The 27650-nt window shown below is 38.5% G+C and overlaps 1 protein-coding gene across 1 annotated transcript in view; it reads left to right on the top strand.

Moving 5' to 3' along the window:
• NLRP14 (NLR family pyrin domain containing 14) overlaps positions 1-27650 on the top strand; it is a 52435-nt gene that overhangs the window by 6481 nt on the left and 18304 nt on the right. The window contains exons 2-6 of the mRNA XM_032168033.2: positions 10611-10920; positions 11771-11842; positions 14734-16330; positions 19008-19172; positions 23579-23746. Of these exons, the coding sequence (XP_032023924.1) occupies positions 10632-10920; positions 11771-11842; positions 14734-16330; positions 19008-19172; positions 23579-23746 (2291 nt within the window). The 5' untranslated portion in view covers positions 10611-10631. The remainder of the gene's footprint in view (positions 1-10610; positions 10921-11770; positions 11843-14733; positions 16331-19007; positions 19173-23578; positions 23747-27650) is intronic.

Raw genomic sequence — 27650 nt, 5'->3', positions numbered from 1 at the left:
TTCTTTTTCATGCTTTTTTGAAAACAATTTTATTGCCCCCTGCCAGGTCTGCTCCCTCTCTGTGACTTCTAAACAGTAGAGTAATTCCTCAGGGATCAGTCTTTGAATGTTCTATTCTCACTCCCTGAATGATCTTCCATGGCTTTAAATTCCACCTATAAGCTAGTGACTTCTAGTTTATATCTCCTGCTCAGACTTTGAATTCTAACTCCAAAATCCTTCCTTGTCAATTTGACTTCAATGTTTAATAGGCATCCCAAATTTACCAAAAATGTACTCCTGAAATGCCTCGTAAACTTGGTTTTTAAAACCATCTTCTCAATCTCTTTCTTCCAAATTCCCAAGTCAGTATCTTAGATTTGCCTTTGACTCCTTTCTTTTGTCTTACCTCCCAATCTGTTCTGTCAGCAAATTCTTGCAGTTCTATCTTAAATACCCAGAATATGACTACTTTCAGCACCACGGCTGCTACCGGCCTCGCCCTAGCCATCATTTTCTCTCATCTGGATTATTATAACAGCCTCTTAACTGGTCTGCTTGCTTCTGCCATTGCTCTACTCCAGGATACTTCATATAGAACCAGGGTGATTCTCTTAAAACATAATAGCTATTATTCACTTTGCCCAAAACCCTCAGTTGGCTTCCTAGTTTACTCAGAGTGAAAGCCAAGGTATTACAGTGACCTATAGGGCCCTACATGATATCTCTCTTCCTACCTTTCTCATTTCCCCCCTATTTCTCTGATTCGTATTCCATTATTTTGCTCCCTTATCCCATATTAGCCATTCTGGACTAATTTTTATTTCTTCAACTTGCCATTCTTGTTTTCCCTTTACTCCCTTCTTTCATTAATGAGGTACTGTTGATTGATTCATTCACTGCTTTAGGTGCTGAGAATAAATAAAATGAATGAAATAAATAAAAATCTTTATATTTTATGGATCCATTCTCTAGGTGGGGAGGTGCGGAGTAAGGAAAGATCAATAGCCACTAAATAAATAAAATTATTTATTGGGTGAGAGTAAAAATACAAACAAAAGAGTAATTCAAATTTTGTTACTCGTTGTATTTGTGTATGTGACTGTTAATTTAATTATGCAGCATGAAGAAAAAAATGTAAAAGGATACATACTGGAGAATTTATATGTTCAGTATGTATTGTTTATTGGGAGGGATTGATGTAAGTACAGACAGGAAGAAATTAGAGGCCTATAAGGAAGTCTCTCAAACTCTTAGTAAAAATGGAATACTACCACTTTTATTTTACCTTTATGCTTGTGGTAGACAAGCAAAGTGACAAGTTCTTTCAATTTGACAAACAAATCCTACAAGCATTTTTACCTTTTTGCAACACAGAGATGTCATTTAAAGTATATTAACAGCAACAAATGAACAAGTACTACAATCACTCATATTTGCAGACCTTTTAGATATTAAAGATCACTTTCACGAGGCATTGCAATAACTTCAAAAGTCCAGATTTCTTATAAGATCTCTCTGAAGAAATAACACTTCCAAATATAAGTTTATATATAAACGCCTCTATCCTTTTCAACACATTTACCACAGAAGATACAGTGTTCAATATAGGATCTTTGCGCTCAGCAAACCTGTGGGCACACGTCCTTCTGAAATAAAAATAGAACAAGATAATAACAGTATGAATATTTATATGGATATCTTTCATGGGACAGCAAAAATGTTCTATTTCATGGTTTTATGTGTATGTTAGAAACAATTTCAAAACCAAACCTAGAATTTATAGTTTCTCTTAAGATGCACATACTCATGAATGTAATATTCAGCACATTAGCACATTATAGCAATTTAATATAGTATGTTGGAACCAAACTAAAAAGAGTTTACCATTTCTCTCACCCTACACTTGGTTATCCTTTTGAGGTAGTTTTTGTATGAATCTTTATAATCTAAGCTTCTGATTTCTGGCTGTTATTGAGGTTGTTGGGCCCATCTTGCTAACTAGCATGCCTGAGTCCTTAGTATCAGTTGCCTAGAGTGTACATTTTCTTAATGCCAACGAATACTGGCTCCTCCTTTGCCAATAAAGCTTAAAGTTCTCCATGAAGAATCCAGCTGGAGAAATGCTACCTTAAATAAGGATAAATCACCCAAATCTGGCTGCTATATGAATATGAAAACTTGTTCCAAATGGGTAATCCTTAGAAAAAGGAAGCCATCCGAACAGAGCATCCATTTACCCGTGTGATCCAGAGGTTTCTCATCTGAGAGGCAATTCTCAATCCTGAAGCTACTGGATCTATTAGCTTCTAAGACTGTCTTCAGGGGCCAAGGCCATGAATTCATCTTAGAGCAATTCTAGTCATGTGGGATTTGAATGAAATTGCACTATCCATAAATCAACACAGAGCCTTGGTGACTACTGTGGTCGATTTGACTCAGATGTTCTTTAAATATGTCGAGTAGGCTCTTAACTGAGGGTCTCTGCACTTGCTATTTCTTCCTCCTGGAATGCTACATCTCCTAGATATCTGCATTGTTCACACTTTCACATTCTGCAAATATCGCCTTAGCAGTTTCTTCTCTTCCTATTCAAAGAGAAATAGGACCCATCCCCCACTTTTCACCCCCCCAGCGCTGTATTCCTTGCCCCACTTTGATTTTCTCCATAGCAATGATTGACACCTGGTATACTACAATTCATCATCTGTGCCCCTTCAACAGAATGTAAGCTCCATGGAGGTAAGGGCTAGATGAGCAAGACTTTGGATATTTTATTCACTGCTAGACAGGGTCCAGAAAACTGACAGGCACAAATAAGATGCTCAATAATCGTACGGATTTTAGACGGACGAATAAAGGGACACTGCTTATTGGGAGTCAGCCAGTCTGGAAAAGGTCCTTCAAATCTAGGGTTCAATTCCCCGACTTCTTCTTTCCCACATTGGGAAAGCAAGGAGGAAGGACGTGCGCCCACAGGTTTGCTGAGCGCAGGGGATCCTATATTGAACAGTGAATCTTCTGCGGTAAATGAGTGGAAGAGCACAGAGGCGCTGAGTGGGAGCAGAGCTCCTTTGGCCCCTCCAGCCAATGGGAAGAGAGATTCGCTAGGTCAGGAGGTGGGGTCCAACCACCCACGCTGGCCCGCAGCCCTCTTAGCGGGTTTGCTCTTCTCTCAGGGGAGGAGGGAGATGAGGCATTAAGGGCCAGAGTGCATTCCCCTTTCTGGTGGAACAGCAAGTGCCTGTTGATCCTTTCTGGTTCCTCTGAGGCCTGGCTTTTGGCGCTTTTACCCTTTGACACCGACGCCTGGTGAGACCGAGGTATGGAATGACTCTCCTCTTCTCTGGATGCGTACTTTGTCCACTCTAAAATGGGAAGTTGGGTTCTGTGCGAGTCCATCCAGCGTCCACATACTGTGTGGAAAATGAAAGGGATGTGGACTCAGGGCCCAAGAGGATAAGCTGCCGGGACACCCCAGGGTGGGACACTTTTGGGCATGGCGCTGGCCATGACCAGGGTGGAAAAGCGACCTTCACGGTGCGAGTCCACGGTCACCTGCAAGTAGTCTTCGGCTGGAGACCTAGTGTGGCCTGTATCCATTTGTCAAATTCCAAAGAGATAAATAAATGAATGCCTGCCAACTGTGCTTGAATTTGGCAGGCACTGCATCCAGTGCCCGCTTCTTGAATCTCTTGGATTAAAGCGGTATGAATAGTCCCACTTTCACCAGCCTTGACGAGTGCAAGCAAGCCCCTCGCCTCTCTAACCAGGAGCAGGTGTTCGTCCTTCAGTCTGAAGCTATTCCTGCCACCTGTGTTCTGCCGTCTTTCATTCTGAGTCTCCTCCTAGTCCCTCTCCCTACTGAAAACGAAACAAACCACCTAAAAACTGCTTTGCAGGTGCAACAGCTGCTCTCACTGGTGCTCCAGGTTATCAGTATCTGTCTTTCCACTTCTCCCTAGCAAAATTCAAGAAATAGTAGTAAGGTAGCACATGCTTGCTCCCTGCGTTGGTCATCCTCTAGCCTATAGTGCTTTAGTGCTTTAGCACCCCCACTCCCTCTACTCCAGCAGTGACCCAAAATTGCTCTCTATATGCAAGTTAGCAACTATTGCCAACACGCCAAATTCAAGTACAGATGGCAGGCACTCATTTCTTTAACTTTTTGGAATTTGACAAATGGATATTGCCTTTTTACCTTTTTATTTCTCCACTTATTTAAGGAATGTATTCTGATGAAAGATAATTGTCACAAATTGTCCTAAACTCTGTTGTATTTTGAGTTAGGACAATTTGTGATAATTATTTTATGTACATTTTGCTTTTTTTTAATGTAGAGGTTTTGTTTTCTTTGCTTAGTTGTAATCTTCATATACCTGCCATCTGTTTTGCTGTATGAAGAGGTCATTTTAATGACTAAAAATCAAATGTGTGCTATATTTTTATACATTTATTATAATTGAATCCTTATTGACAATTATTTACTATTCTAAACAGACATCCTTATGCACAAAACTTTCTTTCCTGTATTTAGGATTTTTTTTTTTCAGTGGATGATTTCCCAAAGAAGATACTGTTTGGAAACTCATGCATGTTTGTAAAATTCTCAGTAGACATGCAGACATGCAGTTTTTCAAGAGTGTAGCAATTAACATTTATATTAACTCCTTTTATATGATAGTGCTTTTTAAAGCTTATTTTTGTCATTTCGATCATTGAGAAGGGCTGTTTCCTGGTTTGCATTAGTTGTGCTATCTGCCTAAGTTTGAAATTTTCTGAAATACTTGTTAGCCATTTGCTTTTTGCTTTTTTTCCCCTTCTATGAATAGGCTATTCACAATAAATTTGCTTTATTGCTATTCTGATCTATTTCTATCGTGTCATTTTAGGGATATAAACCTTTTCAAAATAATATTTTAGTGTGAACTGTAACTCATAAATGACTGCATTAAGCATAAACATGCAGCTTGGTAAATGATTACCAAGTGTTCACTCATGTAAACCATCAGCAGGTCAAGGAATAGGACATTCATTACCAGGACCTAAGGCCCCCTTCATCCCCCTCCACCTCATCTCCACAGAGGTATTAGGAAACTGACTTTTATAATAGCTACTTCATAATCTTGTTTGATTTGGCTTCTTTCACTAATTATGAGATTTATTCTAGTGGCATATAGCTGCAATCATATGTTTTCTTTGCTGTTTAGGATTTCATTGTATGAATTTACCACAATGTGTTGATTGGTTCTACTATAGATGAACTCTTGGATCTTTTCAAGTGCTTAGGAATTACAAGCAGTGCTGCTGTAGTTATTACATATCTCCTGGTATACCTACCCACATATTTCTATTGGATATTTTCTAAGAACTTTAATTGCTCTGTCATAGTGTATGTATAGTTCCAGTTTTAAGGAATAACCATTTTAGAATAGTATTTGTTAGAATTACAGAAATTTCTTGTCACCTAATTTCCCCAATTTTTAATATCTTGCATTACTATGGTATATTTGTCACAATGAAGACAATAAGGCAATTAAGTTGCACTTAATTTGAAGTTCACTAGTTTTTCCATAGTGTTCTTTTTCTATTTCTGAATATTACATTTTTCTATTCCTGAATATTACATTTACATTTATTATTACATTACAATATTGTCCTGGGTGGACATCTCCAATTTTAGTAGTTGATACAAACGGTTTTAAAGTGGTTTTATTAATTTACACTTCAGTTGTTTATTTGCCATATTCCCTGTAAACATTTTTCTGTTTTTAGTTGGCCATTTGTGTTTGAATTCTAAGGACAAGAGGTTTTAATTTCAGCATAGTTAACAATCATTTTGTCTCTGTAGATTCCTCTGGTCTGTGAAAGTTTCTGAGTCTTTCTTTGTTTTCTGATGACCTTGACAGTTCTGAGAAGTACTAGTCAGGTAATTTGTAGCATGTCCCTCACTTTGTTTTTTCTTATGGCTAGACTAGGATGATGGGTTTGGGGTAGGAATATCACAGAGGTAACATGCCATTCACAGTATCAATAGCACATACTATCACAATGACTTATGGCTGATAATAGTAGCCTTGATCTTGGGAGAGTGTTTGTCAGGTTTCTCACTAAAAAGTTTCTCCACTCTCCCCACCTGCTCCCATACTTCTCTCTTTGGAAGGAAATCAATAAGCACAGTCAGCGCTCTGGGAGGTGGGGTGCAGTTGGGTTAAGAGCCACTTCCTGGAGGGAAGAATATCCTACACAAAGTATTTGGAAATCTTCTCTGAGAGAGATTTGTCTCTTTTCTCTCATATATTCGGACATTTATCTATGTCAGTACGGACTCATGGACATTTGCTTTGTACTTTGGGCTATAATCCAATACTGTTATTTATTTTGGCCATCGGGAACTCTTTCCTGTTGTATCTTGGGTCTTTTTGCATACCCCATTATTTTCCTTTCCTTATTTCTGACACTATGAGATGCTATCGGCTCATTGTATCTATTCCCTGTCCCAGCCCTAGAATCAGCAGTTTCTCAGAGGAGCCCTGATTCCTTTTATTGGCAAATGGTACAGTTAGAAACCAAAATTGGGGCCTGGGTGGACATCTCCAATTGTAGTAGTTAATACAAACAGTTTTAAAGTCGTTTTATTAATTTACACTTCAGTTGTTTATTTGCCATATTCCCTGTAAACATTTTTCTGTTTTTGGTTGACCATTTGTGTTTGAATTCTAAGGACAAGAGGTTTTAATTTCAGCATAGTTAACAATATATCTTCAAATATTCATTGTGGTTCTTGGTCAATTCCCTTATTGTGTCCAAACTGGTAAGTCCCTTCTTTCCTAAGTTGTGATGAATATTCTTTGCTGTTTTCTCCTCCCTGGTTTGAAGTATTAATGATGTACTACTTACTATATCTGGGATTTGTTATGAGGATACTAATTAATTCTTGTCAAAATGGTTTACAAGTTGTCCTAATGAATGACCCTGAATTCTTTCCTCCCATTTATGGTCTCTCTTCTATAATACACTGAAATCTAATGAGAATGTATTTTCTTGGCTATCTACTCTTTTTCTTTGATTTAATTATCATGATAGAAGTTGTACATTTAGGCCAGGCACCATGGCTCACGCCTGTCACCTGTAATCCCAGCACTTTGGGAGGCCTAGGTGGGCAGATCACTTGAGGTTAGGAGTTGGAAACCAGCATGGCCAACATGGTGAAACCCTGTCTCTACTAAAAATCCAAAAATAAATAAATAAATAAATAGAATTAGCCAGGCATAGTGGCAGGCACCTGAAGTCCAAGTTACATGGGTGGCTAAGCCATGTGAATCGCTTGAACCCAGGAGGGAAGGCAGAGGTTGCAGTGAGCGGAGATCCGCCACTACACTCCAGCCTGGGTGACAGATCGAGACTCCATCTCCAAAAAAAAGAAGTTGTATACTTGGCAGTAGAGGTTAGACTCGAAGTTTTTTCAACTGGGGAAAGTTTGCTGCCCTGGGGTCATTTGGCAATATCTAGAGACATTTTTTGTTTGTCACAACTGTAGAAGATCCAGGGTTCTAATTGGCATCAAATAGGTAGAAGCCATGAATGCTGCTCAACATCATATAACGCACATATAGTATCCCCCAAGGAAATATACAGCCTAAAATATCAGTACTACTGAGGTTGGGAAACTGCTATAGGAGATTTAATTAGAATGACCAAGAAAGGAAATCAATCCGGACTATATGAAAAGGGTGGAAACACCTGGCTTCCTAGGTCAAATCTTACCTCCCTGAGACCTCCATATCTCTACCCACTCTAGGTAAGAATCCCTTCTCCCTTTGTGTCCTCCTAGAACTACTCTGGCCCAGATGATAGTCATGCTATATTTAGAGGTCTTCCTCTTCTTGTCTGGTGTTCAGCATAGGGTCTGCTATGACAGCATGGTCACACAGATTTTGTATAACTCTGAATTTCCGATGCCTAGGAAAATGAAGTGAAATTAAAAGGCAATGCCATGTAGTAGAAAGAGAATGAGCTTTGTAGTATGATAGGCCATTTGTCAACTCTATGACCTGGGCAAGTTTCTTAATTTCTGAGACTCCGTATCTGTAAATGTGGGTAAAATCAAACTTTCAGGTCATTTTAAAGTCTAGAGAAAATTTTTATAAATAACCTATACAAACTAGGTCTTCACAAATATAGTCATTATTAATATGAGCTAATTATTTTGAACATATATGCTTTGTTATAGGCAAAAATTTACATCAATAAATTTGCAAATTAAAATCCTTATAGACCATGGGTTCCCATTTTAGTTCAGGGCATTTTTGAATGAATGAATGCCTTCCTATAAGAGAAACAGTGCCAAACATGTGTTCCCCTTTCTGAAAAGGTAAAAAGACAAAACAACAAATTCCTTCAAGAACAGCATAAAACCTTTGGGAAGGAGACTATGGTATATTGTACTCTATTATAATTGTAGATACCATATAGTAGAAAGCTAATAGGATTCAGACTCATATAGATCTTGGCTCAAAGGGACACCCAGAAAGGAGGAGGAAAATGAAAAAAGTGTGGGATTATGACAGCAAAGAGGCAAGTAAATATCAAGATGTAAGGCATTGTTAAAATAGTATTATTAACATATGGCACCTTGTTAAAGTTAGGTGCATGCATTAGCTTTTTTAATCCTTGCAGAGGTAGGTACTCTTGCTATTCCTGCTTAGAGACGGGAAAATTTAATCCCAAAATGCCCCTTGAGTTTTGTAACAAGGAAGTTATTGGTATGAGTTATTTCAGTGGAATTGTGGTGGCATAAGTTCTATTGCAGTGGATTGAGGAGGTATAATACAATAGGTGATAGAGTATAGAAGATTGAAGAAGTTTGACTACGAAGATAAAGGGGATTTGGAGTAAAGGGAATGTTTGTAAAAGACTAAGTTAGATTTGGGCACATTTAAGTGCTAATGAGTAGGACTTAGGGAACAAGGAGAAGTTGAAGATCAAGAAGATAGATTTCTAATGGATTAAATCCCTTCGGGAACAATTTTTTATGAGATTTAGATCACAGGTAGAGAAATAAGCTATAGAAAAGGGAAGAGAGCTCCCCTCATTTGTTACAGGAAAGACAAAGATAAAGATGGACCCACATGCAGTGACACCTGTAGATTTCTAGACAGGAAGTGGAAGATGTATTCTGTGCCTTGCTTTCCCTCACCTACCATATTCTCTATGTCCTGGAGAGATTTCAGAGTTCTTTTTTGAAGTTTGCTCAAATCTTTTCCCTTATGTTTTTTAAAAAATTACTATAGGACTTGTTTTTGTCATATTTATCTGTAATCTAGAATATTTTTACCATGTAGTTAAACAACCTTAAAACAGCTGATAGCTCACCAATTACTGTAGGATAAAATCCAGATTTACTATATGTTTTGAGACAATTCACCTTCTGTTTAAAAGAAAAACTCTCCCTTCTATATACTTTTATTTCCCCCATCCATCTTTTTTTTTCCAATCATATTAGCAAGAATTGGGGGAGACATTATGAAAGACTGGAAAGGGCAAGAATTTTAGTGAAAGATCTGAGTTCCAGCTGCACCACTTACTAGCTCTATCTCTTCAGGCAATTCACCAAAAGAGATTAAGAAAACTTGATGGTGCTTGGGAGAGTATGGATTAAGTGATTAATTGGAGCACCCATGCTGAATACAAAATTGAATAAGGCCCTTAAGATGGCTGATGGGGGGGAAACGCAGGGCTCAAAAGGATTCGATAGTGTTTGAAGAACTGTCACTGAGTAAGGGCATGAAACCACTCAGTTAACTGGAAGATATTAGTAGAAAATGAGTTATGGAAGTTTGCAATTTAAAAGTTTGAGTAGTCATTGATAAAGCCTGGGGTGAAAGCATCAGAGTAAACTGCCAGAGAGCAGTAAGGTCATGGGAGTTGATGTCAAAGACATGAGATGAGGATGTTTTGGATGCACTTTAACACTGAACTCACCCAGAATAACTGCAGTGTTGGGAAAAGTGCATGAAAGGAGCTTGTGTACTACGAAAGACCTCAGTAATTATGTATGGATTTATGAGACCAGAAATGACATGACAAGAAGAGGTAGATGGTGGCATATTCTAATTGCATGTGTTTGTTGAGTAATAATGTGTTGGCAGCGGTGCAATAACAATGTTTTATAGGTTGAGATGTATATTAGATATTGTTGGGGGGATAGAAGGGATGAGGACGGACAGTTAGCAATACTTAGGAGGAGCCAGTTCTGTGCCGGGTGATATATGAACCCTATCTTATTTGATCCATACTAAAATTAGAGGCTGGCTCTGCTATCCCCACTTAGCAGAAGAGTAAGTTGAGGTTCAAAGAGAGGAATTACCTTCATTTATATAGCTCATAAGTGGTAGGACTGGGAATAGATCATAAGAAGATGGAATAAATATACAGTACAGTGGTCTATATCAGAGGAATGCTTTGTGAAAGAAGATATATTACAGAGGACACTAGGTCAGTACCGAGCATAATACAGTGGGCTTCTGCAAATGTGTGTTAATCTATATAAGTATTTCATTTTCAAATCTGTCTTTTTCATGTGTCCCATTTATTCCATGTGCTTTTGGTTATTTTTTTTCCCCCCACAGAGGCCTGAATATTTGGACAAGATGGCAGATTCATCATCATCTTCCTTCTTTCCTGAATTTGGGCTGCTATTGTATTTGGAGGAGCTAAACAAAGAGGAATTAAATACATTCAAGTTATTCCTAAAGGAGACCATGGAACCTGAGCATGGCCTGACACCCTGGACTGAAGTGAAGAAGGCCAGGCGGGAGGACCTGGCCAATTTGATGAAGAAATATTATCCAGGAGAGAAAGCCTGGAGTGTGTCTCTCAAAATCTTTGGCAAGATGAACCTGAAGGATCTGTGTGAGAGAGCAAAAGCAGAGATCAACTGTGAGTGATGCTAGGGGCAAATCAGGGGCCAGACAGGAAGGATTTCCTGGAGCCCAGTGGAATGTTTCTGTAGGAGGGATTTAGGGATTAAACCATGTTGGGGGACATAAGCTCCATGGTGGTCTTGTGCATGGGGAGCTTGTTGGATTATTTGAGGAAGGAAAGGCAAAAGGGTTTTGAGTACTGTTACTCAGCCTAGCTCCTTAATTGGGGGCAATTCATCCATCTTGTACCAGTTGAAATGATTGAACGAATTGAGTGATAGGAATTGTCCCATAAAGTGCCTTCACCTAAACTACAAGTTACAAGTTAGGCAACATTTTGGGGAATCAAATATAATTTAACATATATGCTGAGATATGAGGAATGGGCTGAAAATTATTATTGGATGTAATCCAAGCCAGTATTTTTAGTCATTCTCAGGTATGAAATATTATAGACCTCTAGAATTCCTTACTCGTACACAAGGCTTTAGAGTTATATATATATAAAAGTATATATATATATATATATATATAATATTCATATCCATTATCTCCTTTGCACCTCACCATATTCTAGTGAAGTCAGTATAGACAAGGAAACTGAGGCTTATACACTACACTATTTGCCCTGGAGCTACAGGGTGGGGGCCATGGCAAGAGGTCTCCTACTTCAGTGTTGTCTGTATCACACTGTTTCTTCTCTCAGCTAAGCTTATGGAGTCTGAGGCTCTGGCAGCTCTAGTTTTCTTAAATCCAGATAGTCGTAGAATTGGACTACTGATGAGAATGCTGGCCTCTGTTCTAGCCATCATGAAAGCTCACTTTGTTTTCATTGAATGTCATGATCCTATTGGAACCTGTTGCAGGGTCGGCCCAGAGTATAGGACCAGATGATGCCAAGGCTGGAGAGACACAAGAAGATCAGGAGGCAGTGTTGGGTGAGTAGTTAGGCCTTTCTTCAGATTTGGGAGGCATTCAAAGTTTTGATACAGGATGGCGATTTATCTCCCGAGGACTTTTGTTCAAATCTTGTTAACTTCTTCTAATACCCCACCTGTTCCCTGAATGTCACCCAAAAAGGATCAGCAAAACACTCTCTGGCCAAAGTCAGAATCGGGGCCTTGTTAATGCACGTCCTCAAGAGAACAGTGTTTAGAATGCCTGCTAAAAGAAGGGCTGATGCACAAAGGTGTATTAATGTTTATATTTTATGTACTAAAAGTCACTGAGCTGGGAGGAAACTTTCAGTTTATCACATCTACTTTCTTTAAAGATGGTGCTGTAATTAAATTCTAGGAGTGGTGACCAACTGGTTCATATAAAAACTGATTTCTAGAACCAGTTCTTCTCAGTCATAGTTAACACAGGGGGCCGCAACTCCTGGGCCACGGACTCCTACTGGTCGGCGGCCCCTCGGGAATCAGGTCGCATAGCAGGAGGTGAATGGTAGGCCATGCGAGCTTTACTACCTGAGCTCCGCCTCCTGTCAGATCAGCATCTGCATTAGTCTCATAGGAGCACGAACCCTATCGTGAATTGTGCATTGAAGGGATCTAGGTTGTATGCTCCTTATGAGAATCTGATGATAAATGTAATGCAATTGAATCATCCTGAAATCATCTCCCCTCCCTGCCCTGCCATCCCTGCCTCCTACATCCATGGAAAAATTGTCTTCCATGAAACTGGCCCCTGGTGCCCAAAAGGTTGGGGATTTCAGACCACTGGTTTATTAACACCATTTCCCCACTTTGTTTTGAATTCTACATAATTTAATTCCAATTTATATAAATAGAATTACAGTAGAAAGAAAATTAGATCAAGTGAGAAACCTTTATTCTTAACCCAGCCACATTCTAACAAGCCACATTATTTCATTCAAGAAATAATTGAAAACTTACTTCATCCCAAGGACTAAAATAGAGAAATTGCTTGTTACATTAAATGACCTTGAATATAACATCCCACTGTGACCTTAATTTCTGATGCAGTATAAAGAAGTATATCTTTGTGGTATGAGAAAAAAACTCATGGCTAACAATTTTTGTTTTATTATTATTTCAAACCTAATGTCTATTTCCCTCTTATGTGGAGATAATTGCACACAGATAGCTAATAAATGTCTTCAAATTATTATTTGAAAATTGTGATAAAAGTAAACTATTTATTATAGGAACTTTGGAAAATACTGTAAGTACAAAATAGAAAATAAGAAGTACAGCAATGATTTTTTTTTTTTTATTATACTTTAGGTTTTAGGGTACATGTGCACAATGTGCAGGTTTGTTACATATGTATCCATGTGCCATGTTGATTTCCTGCACCCATTAGCTCGTCATTTAGCATTAGGTATATCTCCTAATGCTGTCCCCCCCCCCCCCCCCCCCCACCCCACAACAGTACCCGGAATGTGATGTTCCCCTTCCTGTGTCCATGAGTTCTCATTGTTCAATTCCCACCTATGAGTGAGAACATGTGGTGTTTGGTTTTTTGTCCTTGCGATAGTTTACTGATTTACTGATTATTTTCTCTGTGAGTGTACCAACATCACACTGTTTGAATTACTATAGTTTCATGGTAGGTTTTAGTTTGGGATAAGTAGTGTTTTTCTTCTCCCTGCCTGGCCAATCATTATTTTTGCTTTTTGGGATTTTTTAGTTATCATTTGTTTGTTTTATCTTTGTTTTTAAACTTCACATAAGCAAAATGAGCTATTTTTTTTAGAAAAATTCAAATATTTTAAAGTTACATAAAGTGAGTTTCTCACTTTTCCCACTCCCCATCCCTAATCCTACTATTCAGAAATAGCCAGTATTAATATATTGGTGTATATGGTATAGGTTTTCAGATACATAAAGTTTGTTCACCTTTTTTCCAGGAGAGGATCATATTGTATATAATTCCCAGAAACTTCATATCTTTTTTGGTTATTATTTGGGAGGATATTGGTATCCATAATTATACCTTATTCAAAAGTTGTAAAGTACTCAATTATATCATTGTATTCTCTCATTTTTTTTATTGCACAAATGTATTTGACACTTATGTGCAAGGAGATGTGTTAGACACTGAACATGCAATGATGAAGCCCCTAGCCAAGTGCATCATTTATTTTAAAAATAAAGTAATTATAGCTAGTGACATGTACTGCGAATGAAAAATATACTGTTTTGAGAATATATAAAAAGGGGAAGTAGTCTAGCGATGAGGTTCAGAGAGGTCTTCCCTGAGATCCTATCCTTTTAATAGAGATCTAAAGGAGGGATCAGACTTAAACAGGTAAAGATGAATTATATTTTCATTCTATTTCACTTAGGATGTTTTTCTTTTTTTTTTCAAAATGTTAAGCTGCAATTCAATGTTTATTTCTATTAACTTTTTACTTGTACAAAGAAAATTATTTTGATCTGTAGATTCAGGTCTGTCTTGGGGTCTTCCCTATTATTGTTAATGGTTGCCTCTGTTTTCTTTTTTATCTGGATGACAGCTCTGTTCTCCACGTCTATCACCTTTTTTCTCTGTAGAAGGAAAAGTACAAAGAAGAAAAAATATTTCTAAAGTGAATCCAGTTTTTATTTCCCACCACAAATTCATTTTTCTGCATCATCAATTCTGGTTTTTATTACAGTATCTAATACAGGTTTTAAATCTGTAGGAATATTTTTATTTGATTTATATTATTTTTTAAAAAATCAAAACCAGCTCTGATTTCAGCCCATGTTCTTTCTTGTTCCTAACTCCAAGTTCGTTATTCTTGACATTACATTTCATAGAATTTGTTTTGATCATGTGTCTTTGTTTTTGTTTTTTTACCTTTGCCATTCTGACTTAGGTGATGGAACAGAATACAGAATTAGAATAAAGGAAAAATTTTGCATCACTTGGGACAAGAAGTCTTTGGCTGGAAAGCCTGAAGATTTCCATCATGGAATTGCAGAGAAAGATAGAAAACTGTTGGAACACTTGTTTGATGTGGATGTCAAAACCGGTGAACAGCCACAGATCGTGGTGCTTCAGGGAGCTGCTGGAGTTGGGAAAACAACTTTGGTGAGAAAGGCAATGTTAGATTGGGCAGAGGGCAATCTCTACCAGCAGAGGTTTACGTATGTTTTTTATCTGAACGGGAGAGAAATTAACCAGCTGAAAGAGAGAAGCTTTGCTCAATTGATATCAAAGGACTGGCCCAGCACAGAAGGCCGCATTGAAGAGATCATATCCCAGCCAAGTAGCCTCTTGTTTATTATTGACAGTTTTGATGAACTGAACTTTGCCTTTGAGGAACCTGAGTTTGCACTGTGTGAAGACTGGACCCAAGAACACCCAGTGTCCTTCCTCATGAGTAGTTTGCTGAGGAAAGTGATGCTCCCTGAGGCATCCTTATTGGTGACAGCAAGACTCACAGCTTCTAAGAGACTAAAGCAGTTGTTGAAGAATCACCGTTATGTAGAGCTACTAGGAATGTCTGAGGATGCAAGAGAGGAGTATATTTACCAGTTTTTTGAAGATAAGAGGTGGGCCATGAAAGTATTCAGTTCACTAAAAAGCAATGAGATGCTGTTTAGCATGTGCCAAGTCCCCCTAGTGTGCTGGGCCACTTGTACTTGTCTTAAGCAGCAAATGGAGAAGGGTGGTGATGTCACATTGACCTGCCAAACAACCACAGCTCTGTTTACCTGCTATATTTCTAGCTTGTTCACACGAATAGATGGACGCTCTCCTAGTCTACCCAACCAAGCCCAGCTGAGAAGACTGTGCCAAGTTGCTGCCAAAGGAATATGGACTATGACTTATGTGTTTTACAGAGAAAATCTCAGAAGGCTTGGGTTAACTAAATCTGATGTCTCAAGTTTTCTGGACAGCAATATTATTCAAAAGGATGCAGAGTATGAAAACTGCTATGTGTTCACCCACCTTCATGTTCAGGAGTTTTTTGCAGCTATGTTCTATATGTTGAAAGGCAATTGGGAAGCTGGGAACCCTTCATGCCAGCCTTTTGAAGATTTGAAGTCATTACTTCAAAGCACAAGTTATAAAGACCCCCATTTGACACAGATGAAGTGCTTTTTGTTTGGCCTTTTGAATGAAGATCGAGTAAAGCAACTGGAGAGGACTTTTAACTGTAAAATGTCACTGAAGGTAAAATCAAAGTTACTTCAGTGTATGGAAGTATTAGGAAACAGTGACTATTCTCCATCACAGCTGGGATTTCTGGAGTTGTTTCACTATCTGTATGAGACTCAAGATAAAGCATTTATGAGCCAGGCAATGAGATATTTCCCAAAGGTTGCCATTAATATTTGTGAGAAAATACATTTGCTTGTATCTTCTTTCTGCCTTAAGCACTGCCGGTGTTTGCGGACCATCAGGCTGTCTGTAACTGTGGTATTTGAGAAGAAGATATTAAAAACAAGCCTCCCAACTAACACTTGGTAAGTGTGTTAGGGCCATTCCCTGGAAGTGCCCTGTAAGGGAGAGAAGAAGTAGATTTTGTCAGAGGGAGGAGGAGTTTAGCTGAGGTCCCAGAGCTGAGATAGCCTTTTGGAGTTGTCCCATCTGGAGGCAGGGAGGCTAAGCATTTAAACCCCTTATTGACCAATCATGGCTACTGGTGAGGAGTGGGCAAAAACTTTCCTGAGATGGCTTTTTTGACCTGAAGGCAATACCAGGAGAGGGACTGGGCTGAGGACTCTCAATTGTTGACAATCCCAACAACTCAGGGGGAATGAGCACCTCAGTCTTCAAGGAGGAATGTGGCATGGCACAAACTTGCATCCATGATAATAAGTATATTTGATTTCTAAAGATAATGTCATCCAGAATAATAAGGGACCAGAAATTTTCCGCTGAACCTGGTAAATACAGGTTATCTCTCTGTATTATATTCCTCTGTACTGTACTGACCTAGCTCACTTTCTTTATTGCCCAGACGTTGGTTGGCCTTTGTTTTGTAGTTTGTGAAGGGTCTCAGCCCTTTAATGCCTATCTGGAGACATTGGAGGTTAGTAAGAAATAGTAGGTGCTAAATATTTTTGATAAAAGAAATGAACTGTGTTTTACGTACATTATTCTACTCTACCTCCTTTCTCAAGTTGCCTTTTCTGACTACCCATCTAAATCTGAGGGAAGAATTGAACTATGGAATTCATTCCTAGATGTATATAAAATTAATTGAGGACTTCCTATGTGCTATATAATTGTATAGTGAACTGGATATTTAACATAATATCCAATTTAATGTTATTGGCAACCATCTCTATTTTTAAGATTACAAAACTCAGAGACATATACCTAGAAAATTTCTTGATTCAAGCACACATCAAATAATAGTTAAGTGGCTGAGTGCTTATCACATAACCTGACAGTCTTCTAAGTCCTTGATCTCATTTACTCTTCTGATAGTCTTATTAGGTAGGTGCTATTATTTCCATTTTACTTAGGACAAAATTGTGGTACCAAGAAGGCATATAACTTGACTGAGGTCACACATCTGATTGTAATTTCTTGGTTTGCTAACTTTATCCAAGCTGTTTCAGTACCATTATATACAATTGCAGAATCACTCCTTTCTTATAAGAGCATACATTTCATTTGTTTGCAAACTGTGGGAGTAGAAATTGTGGGCCCTGATGCTATGACCTTTACCCACCTTGGAAAATTGTGAGTAATCTTCAGTCAATTTTCTTAATTCTGACTTCAGAGTTCTATTTAAAGAAGATGTGATTTAACAGGGCATTAAAACGTCTTTTATGCCTAATAGTAAATGCTAGAACAGTATTCTGGCCACTAGATTGCCAGTTCTCCTGCTAGCTTTCCTTACCTATGTTGTAGAGTTATCTAGTACTAGAGTTGGCATTGTTGCTAAAATAAGGAGCCAGAGAACCCAATGTTTTAAAAGAAAAACTGTAGGTGACCTCAGTCTCTTCTATAATAGAACTACATTGTAAGCTTTGGGAGAGCAGGAGCTCTGTATGGTTCACCATTTTATCTAGTGTTCGCACAAAGGAAACACTTGAATCCTTGAATGAATAATTTATTATCTTCTTTTTATAAATTTAAGACCTCAAGTGATATAGACCATCACTATGAATTGTCATTCATTCCAATTTAAGATATGGAAATGAATATTTATTGACTAGCTATTATATATAAGGCAACACATAGACTTTTACATGTTTTATATATATTATATTTAATATATACATATATATGTATATAACAGTTACTGATTACTAGGAACACTTATAGCATGAGACATTTGCTAAGCATTTTCTACATACTGCCTTATTGAATCTTCACAGTAATCCTAAAAAATAGATACTATTATCTTCATTTATCAAGATGATGAAGCTGAGGCTCACATAGGTTAGTAAATTTTCCAGAATAACTAAGTTCAGTGAGTGGCAGAGTTGAATTGGGACTCAGAGCTGCTCCATTGTTGAGCTTATAAGCACCAGGTTGTCCCCTGTTTTATTACCTTTATTTGTTCATGAGTTTATTGATAATATTCCTAATAATTAAATCATAAAGTATTTAAAGTTTACAGTGTGCTTTTGTGTACCCTTTAAAATGCACTATTTCCACAACTTTGTGAAAGGAGACAACATTTCCATTGAATAGATGACGAAAATTTGCAAGTTATAGAATTGATGCAACTCTCTTAAAATAATATGGCTAGTAAGTGGTAGACCTGGGGCTCAGGCCTGTGGTTTTTAATCTGTACCACTTTACACCTAATGTCTACTCACTAATCCTAATCATATTCTTTGTGACCAAATTTTATTTTTCTTTTTGATATTGGCTCTTCAAGTATTTGAATACTTCTCTCTTATCCCTCCTGAGTTGCATCCTCTAAAGTAAAGCCTCTTTGGTTTTTATTTTGTGTGTGTTGAAGGGAGTGGATGGGAAATGGGAGAGCTATTGGACAAATAAGGCCTCTGGAGTGCCCAGAGGAAGACTTCCTGGTGGACTGTGCCCACGGTGGAACTGCACTGGATGCTCTTGCCTTTCCAAAGTACACTTACTTTTACCCCAATACTATCCTCTGAGAGTTGGCTAGGCTGAAATAAAATCAGCATTCTTTTTCTTTTCTCAATTATTTATGAAAAGGGATGGTGATCGCATTACTCACTGTTGGCAAGATCTCTGTTCTGTCCTTCATACAAATGAATACTTGAGAGAATTGGACCTGTGCCATAGCAACCTTGATAAATCAGCAATGAATATCCTGCATCATGAACTAAGGCACCCAGACTGTAAACTACAAAAGCTACTGTAAGTCTGGTATGAAAAAATTTAATGGAGTTATTCTAATTGCTTTCTGTGTCCCATCTTCCACTCATACTCGTTAGGGGAAGCCAATGCTAAACAAATACAATCCATTGTGTAAAATAAACAGGAACAATGGAATCCTCTGGGGACATGGGATCATTACTAACTTGTTCTCAGAGTGATTCCACAGGGCGTAGTAGCTGTTCACATGGGTTTTTCAGGCTTGATTAGGAACTTTCTAAATGAAGAGCACAGAGCTAAAACATTCTAGGCAGGTCACCAATGCACTTTCAAGGACATGTTCTGGAACTTACTATCTTCTTAAATATTTTTCTATTGAGGAAAAATTTGCATTTAACAAAGTCCACAAATAATGTTCAGTTTGTTGAGTTCTGACAAGTGTAAACATCTTTATAACCAACACACCCAAAACAAGATAGAAAATATTTTCATTTATCTCAGAAAGGTCCCTTGTACACCTTTCCTTTTTTTTTCTTGAGACAGGATCTTACTCTGTTGCCCAGGCTGGAATGCAGTGATGCTATCACAGCTAGAACTCCTGGGCTCAAGCAATCCTGCCACCTCAGCCTCCCAAATAGCTGGGATTACAGGCATGTACCACCATGCCAGGCTTTTTTTTTTTTTTTTTTGTAGAGATGTGGTCTCACTGTGTTGCCCAGGCTAGTCTGAAACTTCTGGGCTGAGGAGATCCTCCTGCCTCGGCCTCCTAAAGTGCTGGAATTACAGGCATGAGCCACAATGCCCAGCCTATCCCTTTCTGTTCAATCTTCTCACCCCATCCAGTCTCAGAGACAATCATTTTCTAATCTCTGTCACCAGAGATCAGCTTTGTATCTTTTTGGAATCATTTTGATTGATTTATACAGTATGTATGTTTTTTTAATTTATCATCTTTCTCTTTCTTTTCTTCTTTTTTTTTTTTTTTTTTTTTTTTTTTTTGAGACAGTCTTGCTCTGTCGCCAGGCTAGAGTGTAGTGGTGCAATCTTGGCTCACTGCAACCTCTGCCTCCCGGGTTCAAGCCATTCTCCTGCCTCAGCCTCTCGAGTAGGTGGGACTACAGGCACTCACCACCACACTTGGCTAATTTTTGTATTTTTAGTAGAGACGGGGTTTCACCATGTTGGCCAAGCTAGTCTCAAACTCCTGACCTCAAGTGATCTACCCATCTTGGCCTCCCAAAGTGCTGGGATTACAGGCATGAGCCACCACACCTGGCCATATCCATCTTCTTGTGCTCAACAAAATGTCTTCTAAAATTTATCCATGTTGTTGCAACTTTCAGTAATTTTTTTATTGCTGATTAGTATTCCATTGTATAACTATACTATAATTTGTTTATTCATTCTCTTGTTAATAGACCCCTGGAGGTTTCCCTAACCTGTTAGGAATAAGGGTAATCTTTGCCAACATTAGATGCTGTCAGTCTTTTTTAAATTTTAATTTATCTTAATTGGATTCTAGATAATCACATTAAAATGTTGATTGTTGACATGTCTCTTGCCCTTTTGTGTAAAGACTCCACTAGGAGCTGAAACTGATCCTAATCTCCTCTGTATTTTGTGCCTGTCAATATGTACAAGGTACATTTGTTGCTTAGTATGAACTGAATACTGAACAAATGATAGATCTTTGTTTCCATTAGTACTGAAAATAGATGTTCTTTTGGGCAGGGGCTGGGGACAGGCTTCTCACCAAATATTTTCCTCCTGATTTCAGTGTTTTTGGTGAGTTCTGACCTTAGATTTCAAGCATCTAGAGTAGGTTTGGTCTTGCATATAGATGTAGTAAGACAACTAGATGTATGTTTTGATTAAGGGGTTCCTGGATGTCCTTTCCACTCATCCCTAAACATTTCCCCCATATTGTCCCTTCACTGGATGTCATCAATCCAGATCTTCACGATAGCCAATGCCTTCTGGGTTAACTGACTTCCTTTCTTAGTATGGGAGGGTTGCGTCAGTGGGATGACACCATGATGACTGTTCTCAGTCTGTGCCACCTTAATGTGGTCTGTCTTACTGTGGTCCCTTTTCCCTAATAAGTGAGATGGTGTCATTTATATTTACTGAGTGCCTTAGGCACTTTTACTAGATGAGGATGGTTAGTGCTGTAAATGGGTAAAAGCTTTATTTTCCTGTGTGTGCTTGCCTGGGGTGAGGGGAGTGAGGGTGGAGGGTGGGTGATGGGCAGAAAGGAGGAAAGGTGGTGTTACAAAGTGATGTTTTGGACAGTAAACAGAAGGGCATTGGGGACAAGCAGAGACACTATAGAAGAATCAGAAATATCTGGCATTGACTGAGTTAGGAGGTAGAAAGTGGGAAAAAAATTGGCAGATTTAACTTCAATATTTTGCTTGGGCTGCCTCCGTACACCTGCCTCCGTATGCCTAACGAAGTCCCCAAGATGACACAGCATGTTTTGCAACAGTATTTTGTTATTACTGCACATCAGTTGATGCTAATTGTGAATTAATCTTGGATTATTTAAAGATTTGGCTATTGTGAATTAATGTTATTGTAGTACTTGGAATGGCCCTGATAATTTTTGATAGTCATTCCTGGGATTACAAGTTTAAGAGGCTCCTCTTCTGCTTTTCATGATGTTATCACCTGCTTTTCCGTTAAGATAAAAAAAAACTTGAGAGTGTCAATTATCAGGTCATAAATAGAAATTGAAGTTGTAACCCAATTGTTTTAGATGAAAATAAGATAAAAGAATATTCATGTAATATCCAAGAATTAGATTGAAAAGAAAGGGATCCGCAATAAACATACGTGTGCATGTGTCTTTATAGCAGCATGATTTATACTCCTTTGGGTATATACCCAGTAATGGGATGGCTGGGTCAAATGGTATTTCTAGTTCTAGATCCCTGAGGAATCGCCACACTGACTTCCACAATGGTTGAACTAGTTTACAGTCCCACCAACAGTGTAAAAGTGTTCCTATTTCTCCACATCCTCTCCAGCACCTGTTGTTTCCTGCTTTTTTAATGATAGCCATTCTAACTGGTGTGAGATGGTATCTCACTGTGGTTTTGATTTGCATTTCTCTGATGGCCAGTGATGATGAGCATTTCTTCATGTGTTTTCTGGCTGCATAAATGTCTTCTTTTGAGAAGTGTCTGTTCATGTCCTTTGCCCACTTTTTGATGGGGTTGTTTGTTTTTTTCTTGTAAATTTGTTTGAGTTCATTGTAGATTCTGGATATTAGCCCTTTGTCAGATGAGTAGGTTGCAAAAATTTTCTCCCATTCTGTAGGTTGCCTGTTCACTCTGATGATAGTTTCTTTTGCTGTGCAGAAGCTCTTTAGTTTAATGAGATCCCATTTGTCAATTTTGGCTTTTGTTGCCATTGCTTTTGGTGTTTTAGACATGAAGTCCTTGCCCACGCCTATGGCCTGAATGGTATTGCCTAGGTTTTCTTGTAGGATTTTAATGGTTTTAGGTCTAACATTTAAGTCTTTAATCCATCTTGAATTAATTTTTGTATAAGGTGTAAGGAAGGGATCCAGTTTCAGCTTTCTACATATGGCTAACCAGTTTTCCCAGCACCATTTATTAAATAGGGAATCCTTTCCCCATTTCTTGTTTTTGTCAGGTTTGTCAAAGATCAAATAGTTGTAGATATGCGGCATCATTTCTGAGGGCTCTGTTCTGTTCCATTGATCTATATCTCTGTTGTGGTACCAGTACCATGCTGTTTTGGTTACTGTAGCCTTGTAGTATAGTTTGAAGTCAGGTAGCGTGATGCCTCCAGCTTTGTTCTTTTGGCTTAGGATTGACTTGGCAATGCGGGCTCTTTTTTGGTTCCATATGAACTTTAAAGTAGTTTTTTCCAATTCTGTGAAGAAAGTGTTTATTGCGGCACTATTCACAATAGCAAAGACTTGGAACCAACCCAAATGTCCAACAACAATAGACTGGATTAAGAAAATGTGACACATATACACCATGGAATACTATGCAGCCATAAAAAATGATGAGTTCGTGTCCTTTGTAGGGACATGGATGAAACTGGAAAACATCATTCTCAGTAAACTATCGCAAGGACAAAAAACCAAACACCGCATGTTCTCACTCATAGGGGGGAATTGAACAATGAGAACTCATGGACACAGGAAGGGGAACATCACATTCCGGGTACTGTTGTGGGGTGGGGGGTGGGGGGGGCGGGGACAGCATTAGGAGATATACCTAATGCTAAATGACGAGCTAATGGGTGCAGGAAATCAACATGGCACATGGATACATATGTAACAAACCTGCACATTGTGCACATGTACCCTAAAACCTAAAGTATAATAAAAAAAAAAAGAAAAGAAAGGGATCCTGTAACCAAGGAGAGAAATGATTTTGTAATACCTCCTGCATATTTTTCTTCTGAAGGTTGAAATTTATCACTTTCCCTGATGGTTGTCAGGATATCTCTACTTCTTTGATTCATAACAAGAATCTGATGCATCTTGACCTAAAAGGGAGTGATATAGGGGATAATGGAGTAAAGTCATTGTGCGAAGCCTTGAAACACCCAGAGTGTAAACTACAGACTCTCAGGTAAGCTTTGAGTTGTTTTGTCTTGTTTTGTTTTTATAATTGAGGCTTTTGTCTATCCAAGTAGACTCTTACAGCCTGGATTTGCTATTCATAGGACCGGCTTAAATCTACTTTCATGATATGGGGTAGCAAGCATCAGTAGAATCAAGCTGATTTCATCCTGGTAGGACTTCTCACTCCTCCCATCTCCCCAGGAAGATTTCTCATTGTGTAGTTGTCTGTGTCTCCATCTCCTAAATCTGCTGGTGGAGGGAATAAGAGCAAATTCAGAATTATAAATATTTAACACTTCTAACATTTAAGTGCTGGAATAGATTTGTTGTATCTTTGAACTCTCATAGAAAATAATACACTGGGGGATGTTCTTTAATGTAACTGGGGGAAGTGCTGGGGCAGACTCACTTTTATTTGATTTTTGATGGTGACTCCCACTCAATTTAGAACTGCAACTCAGTGACCAGCCCAGAAAGCTGAGAAAGAACAGCATGGAAATGGTCCTCTTTCAAGGTGCTTGCTGGCTACCACACACTGTTGATCTGAGTGGTGACTCTTCTTTGGCTGATGAAAGTGAAAGGATTAGCAATCATACTCTTCTCCACATTGTGTGACAGGTTTTAAGAAAGATATTATTTTCCAAAGAAAGGCAATGAAATAGGTTTCTGACAAAACCAGACAAAACAAATAGTTACAGTAAGTTTTACATTAGAAGTTTTTATAAGCCCTGGACTCAGTTCAGGGTGGCCAAGACTGAAGCTTGATGCATGAAGGGCCAAAGTAGATCTGTATTTGTAGGAAGCAAATTATAATCCAGGTGTAGGAAAAATAAGTGAAGTCTGGAATAAGACTTTCTTTGACATTTTAAAAACTCTTATCAGATTTTATAAGATGGAATTCACTTACAGCATATCTGGAAAGTTGTTGGATAATTCTCAAACATAGGTTGAGTTCAGTTGTTAGCAGGCCAGGTCAGAGTAAAGGTTTTACCTACTAAGCAGTTTTAAGATATTATGAGACATTTTCTGTAACCTACATATCTAGTCTGAAATTCATGTAAGAAGTATGTCACTGTTTCCTATATCTAAAAATAAAATGTATTAGTAGCAAAAAGCTGTTAAATTGAGGAAAAGAGGAAAGATGTTTTCTTATAGTGGGAGCTGTGGATCGAAGACAAGAAAAGCTTGGTGCTTGACAGATCAGTAGGACTTGATAAGATCCCTTCCATTTGAGGTTTGAGTAATGTCATCTGCTGGTAAGCCTTGATACAGACCAAGTTGCCAGGATTTCAAATAGGAAACCATCTTTCTGGGTCAACTAGTAGGGCTCCTTGCAACAGTAAATACAAATGTTTTGGCAAAAGTCATCGGAGCTTTGTAATAATCTAATACTCCATTATGTGGGACTGCATGTTCCCCCAGTGTGGATGGCCACTGAGGAGTAATCAATGGTCCTATTAACATTTCATGTGGGAGAAGGTCTAGTTTTCTGTTTGCTTCATATCTCATGTTATAAGAGCCATGGGTAGTATGAATGTCCTCATTAGTTTGGTTTGTGTATAGACCATGCACAAGTTTTTAGAATTGCATTTTGATGTTATACTCTCTCTGTAGATGTGGGCAGTGTCGATACATCAGTAGGACTTTGCCAGTCTGTCTTGCAACATATCCTCAGTTATTGTTAGAACTTGGCTAATTTATAAATAAAATATCTTCTAAAACTTTAAATTGCTCATATGAGCCCCTGTACATGAACATACTGAAAGGATACATAATCGCTAATTTCCTTCTTTCTTTTTTTGAGACAGAGTCTCGCTCTGTCACCCAGGCTGGAGTGCAGTGGTGTGATCTCGGCTCACTGCAACCTCCACCTCTGCCTCCTAGGTTCAAGCGATTCTCCTGCCTCAGCCTCCTGAGTAGCTGGGACTACAGGCCCGTGCCACCATGCCCAGCTAATTTTTGTATTTTTAGTAGAGATGGGGTTTCGCCATGTTGGCCAGGATGGTCTCAATCTCCTGACCTTGTGATCCGCCCACCTTGGCCTCCCAAAGTGCTGGAATTACAGGCGTGAGCCACCGCACCTGGCCCATAATCACTAATTGTCATGAGAATGCTTTACTATAATATTTACCCAAGGCTTCCCTCAAGAAGAGGAGAAAGATCTATTCTCTTTGTCTTGATAATTTTTTTCCACATTATAGGCCTTATAATAGGTCTTAAAATATGCTTTAAGGTAAGCTCTTAAAATGTGCTGAGCAGGGAGAGACCGAAAACAGAAACCTTGGCATAGTCCAATAATTTCTGATTGTGCCCAGAATCTCTTCTTAGTTTGCATATGCTCTGCCATTGGGGCTTTATAAGCAAGGCAAGGGAATGATTGTTGCTTTCACAGAACAGCCACCTGAAGGGTACCAAAATGGCATATAAATGCAGAACACTCTCTATATCTTCATAGACTTTGAATTAGAAGACTAATATTTCAGAAGGGGGGCATCTAGAATAGTTAGATAAAACCGGGTGTGGTGGCTAACGCCTGTAATCCCAGCACTTTGTGAGGCTGACAACCTTGGATCACTTGAGGCCAGGAATTTGAGACCAGCCTGGCCAACATGGCAAAACCCCATCTCTACTAAAAATACAAAAATAACCGGGCATAGTGATGCACACCTGTAATCTCAGCTACTCAGGAGGCTGAGACAGGAGAATTGCTTGAAACCTGGGAGGCGGAGGTTGCAGTGAGCCAAGATGGCGCCACTGCACTCCAGTTTGGGCAACACAGCAAGACTCTGTGTTAAAAAAAAAAAAAAAAAGAAAAAAGAAAAAAAAGCTGGCTAAGAGGAACTTGCCTGAGAATGGCAAATATCCACAGTTGTGTCTCATTATCAACTAGAGTAAAATATTACTTAACAGGTAGATAGCATATAGACCAATAGAAATTTTTGCTTCTTCAGGAGTGAGGAACCTTTGTGGCTCATTACAGTTGTTTATAATCATGAAGTGTCTAATGAATCATCATAAATGTAAACAGAATTTGGAGAAATGAGAATACACAGTTTAAAACCAGAGGTTCTGCCACCTGGGAAGACTACCTAGCAAGCAGAGACTAAACTACCAGTCCTCTTCTCCATTCAAAAGTTTCTTTTATTCATTAATAAACCATGATATATATGTATACACAGCTTCATAATCATACCAAAAAAGTTTAAGTGAACTATCCTTTAAAGGCTGAGACCATAACTTTTTGAACAGAAATAATATGGATTATAAGACAATATATTGATTTTTGCTGTCTTTATTTTACTATGAAGAACAAATTTTGTGGTAAGACTGTAATTTATTTTCCCACTTTGAAATTAAACCTCTCTAGAAACATTTAGATAAATTATGAACTAATCTTTAAAATACTGTATTACTTCAACATTTCAAAATCAGTAAGTTTGGAAACTGTATTTAAGTTAATATTAGGAATAACATAACCACTGTTGATAACTAACAATATAGCCAAACAATGTGATACCTCAAAACTTGACCCAGATAGTATAAAATATTTATAATCTTGGCTGATTCCCAGATTTACAAGCTTCCGGTTTATAAAGATGCTGGTCATTTAGTTAAAACTATGGCCGGGCGCGGTGGCTCACGCTTGTAATCCCAGCACTTTGGGAGGCTGAGGCGGGCGGATCACGAGGTCAGGAGATTGAGACCACGGTGAAACCCCGTCTCTACTAAAAATACAAAAAAAAAATTAGCCGGGCGTGGTGGTGGGCGCCTGTAGTCCCAGCTACTCAGAGAGGCTGAGGCAGGAGAATGGCGTGAACCTGGGAGGCGGAGCTTGCAGTGAGCCGAGATTGCGCCACTGCACTCCAGCCTGGGCGACAGAGTGAGACTCCGTCTCAAAAAAAAAAAAAAAA

The sequence above is a fragment of the Hylobates moloch genome, unplaced genomic scaffold (genome assembly GCF_009828535.3).
Source record: "Hylobates moloch isolate HMO894 unplaced genomic scaffold, HMol_V3 SCAFFOLD_11, whole genome shotgun sequence".
NCBI lineage: Eukaryota > Metazoa > Chordata > Mammalia > Primates > Hylobatidae > Hylobates > Hylobates moloch.
This window is presented reverse-complemented; position numbering and strand designations above follow the sequence as displayed.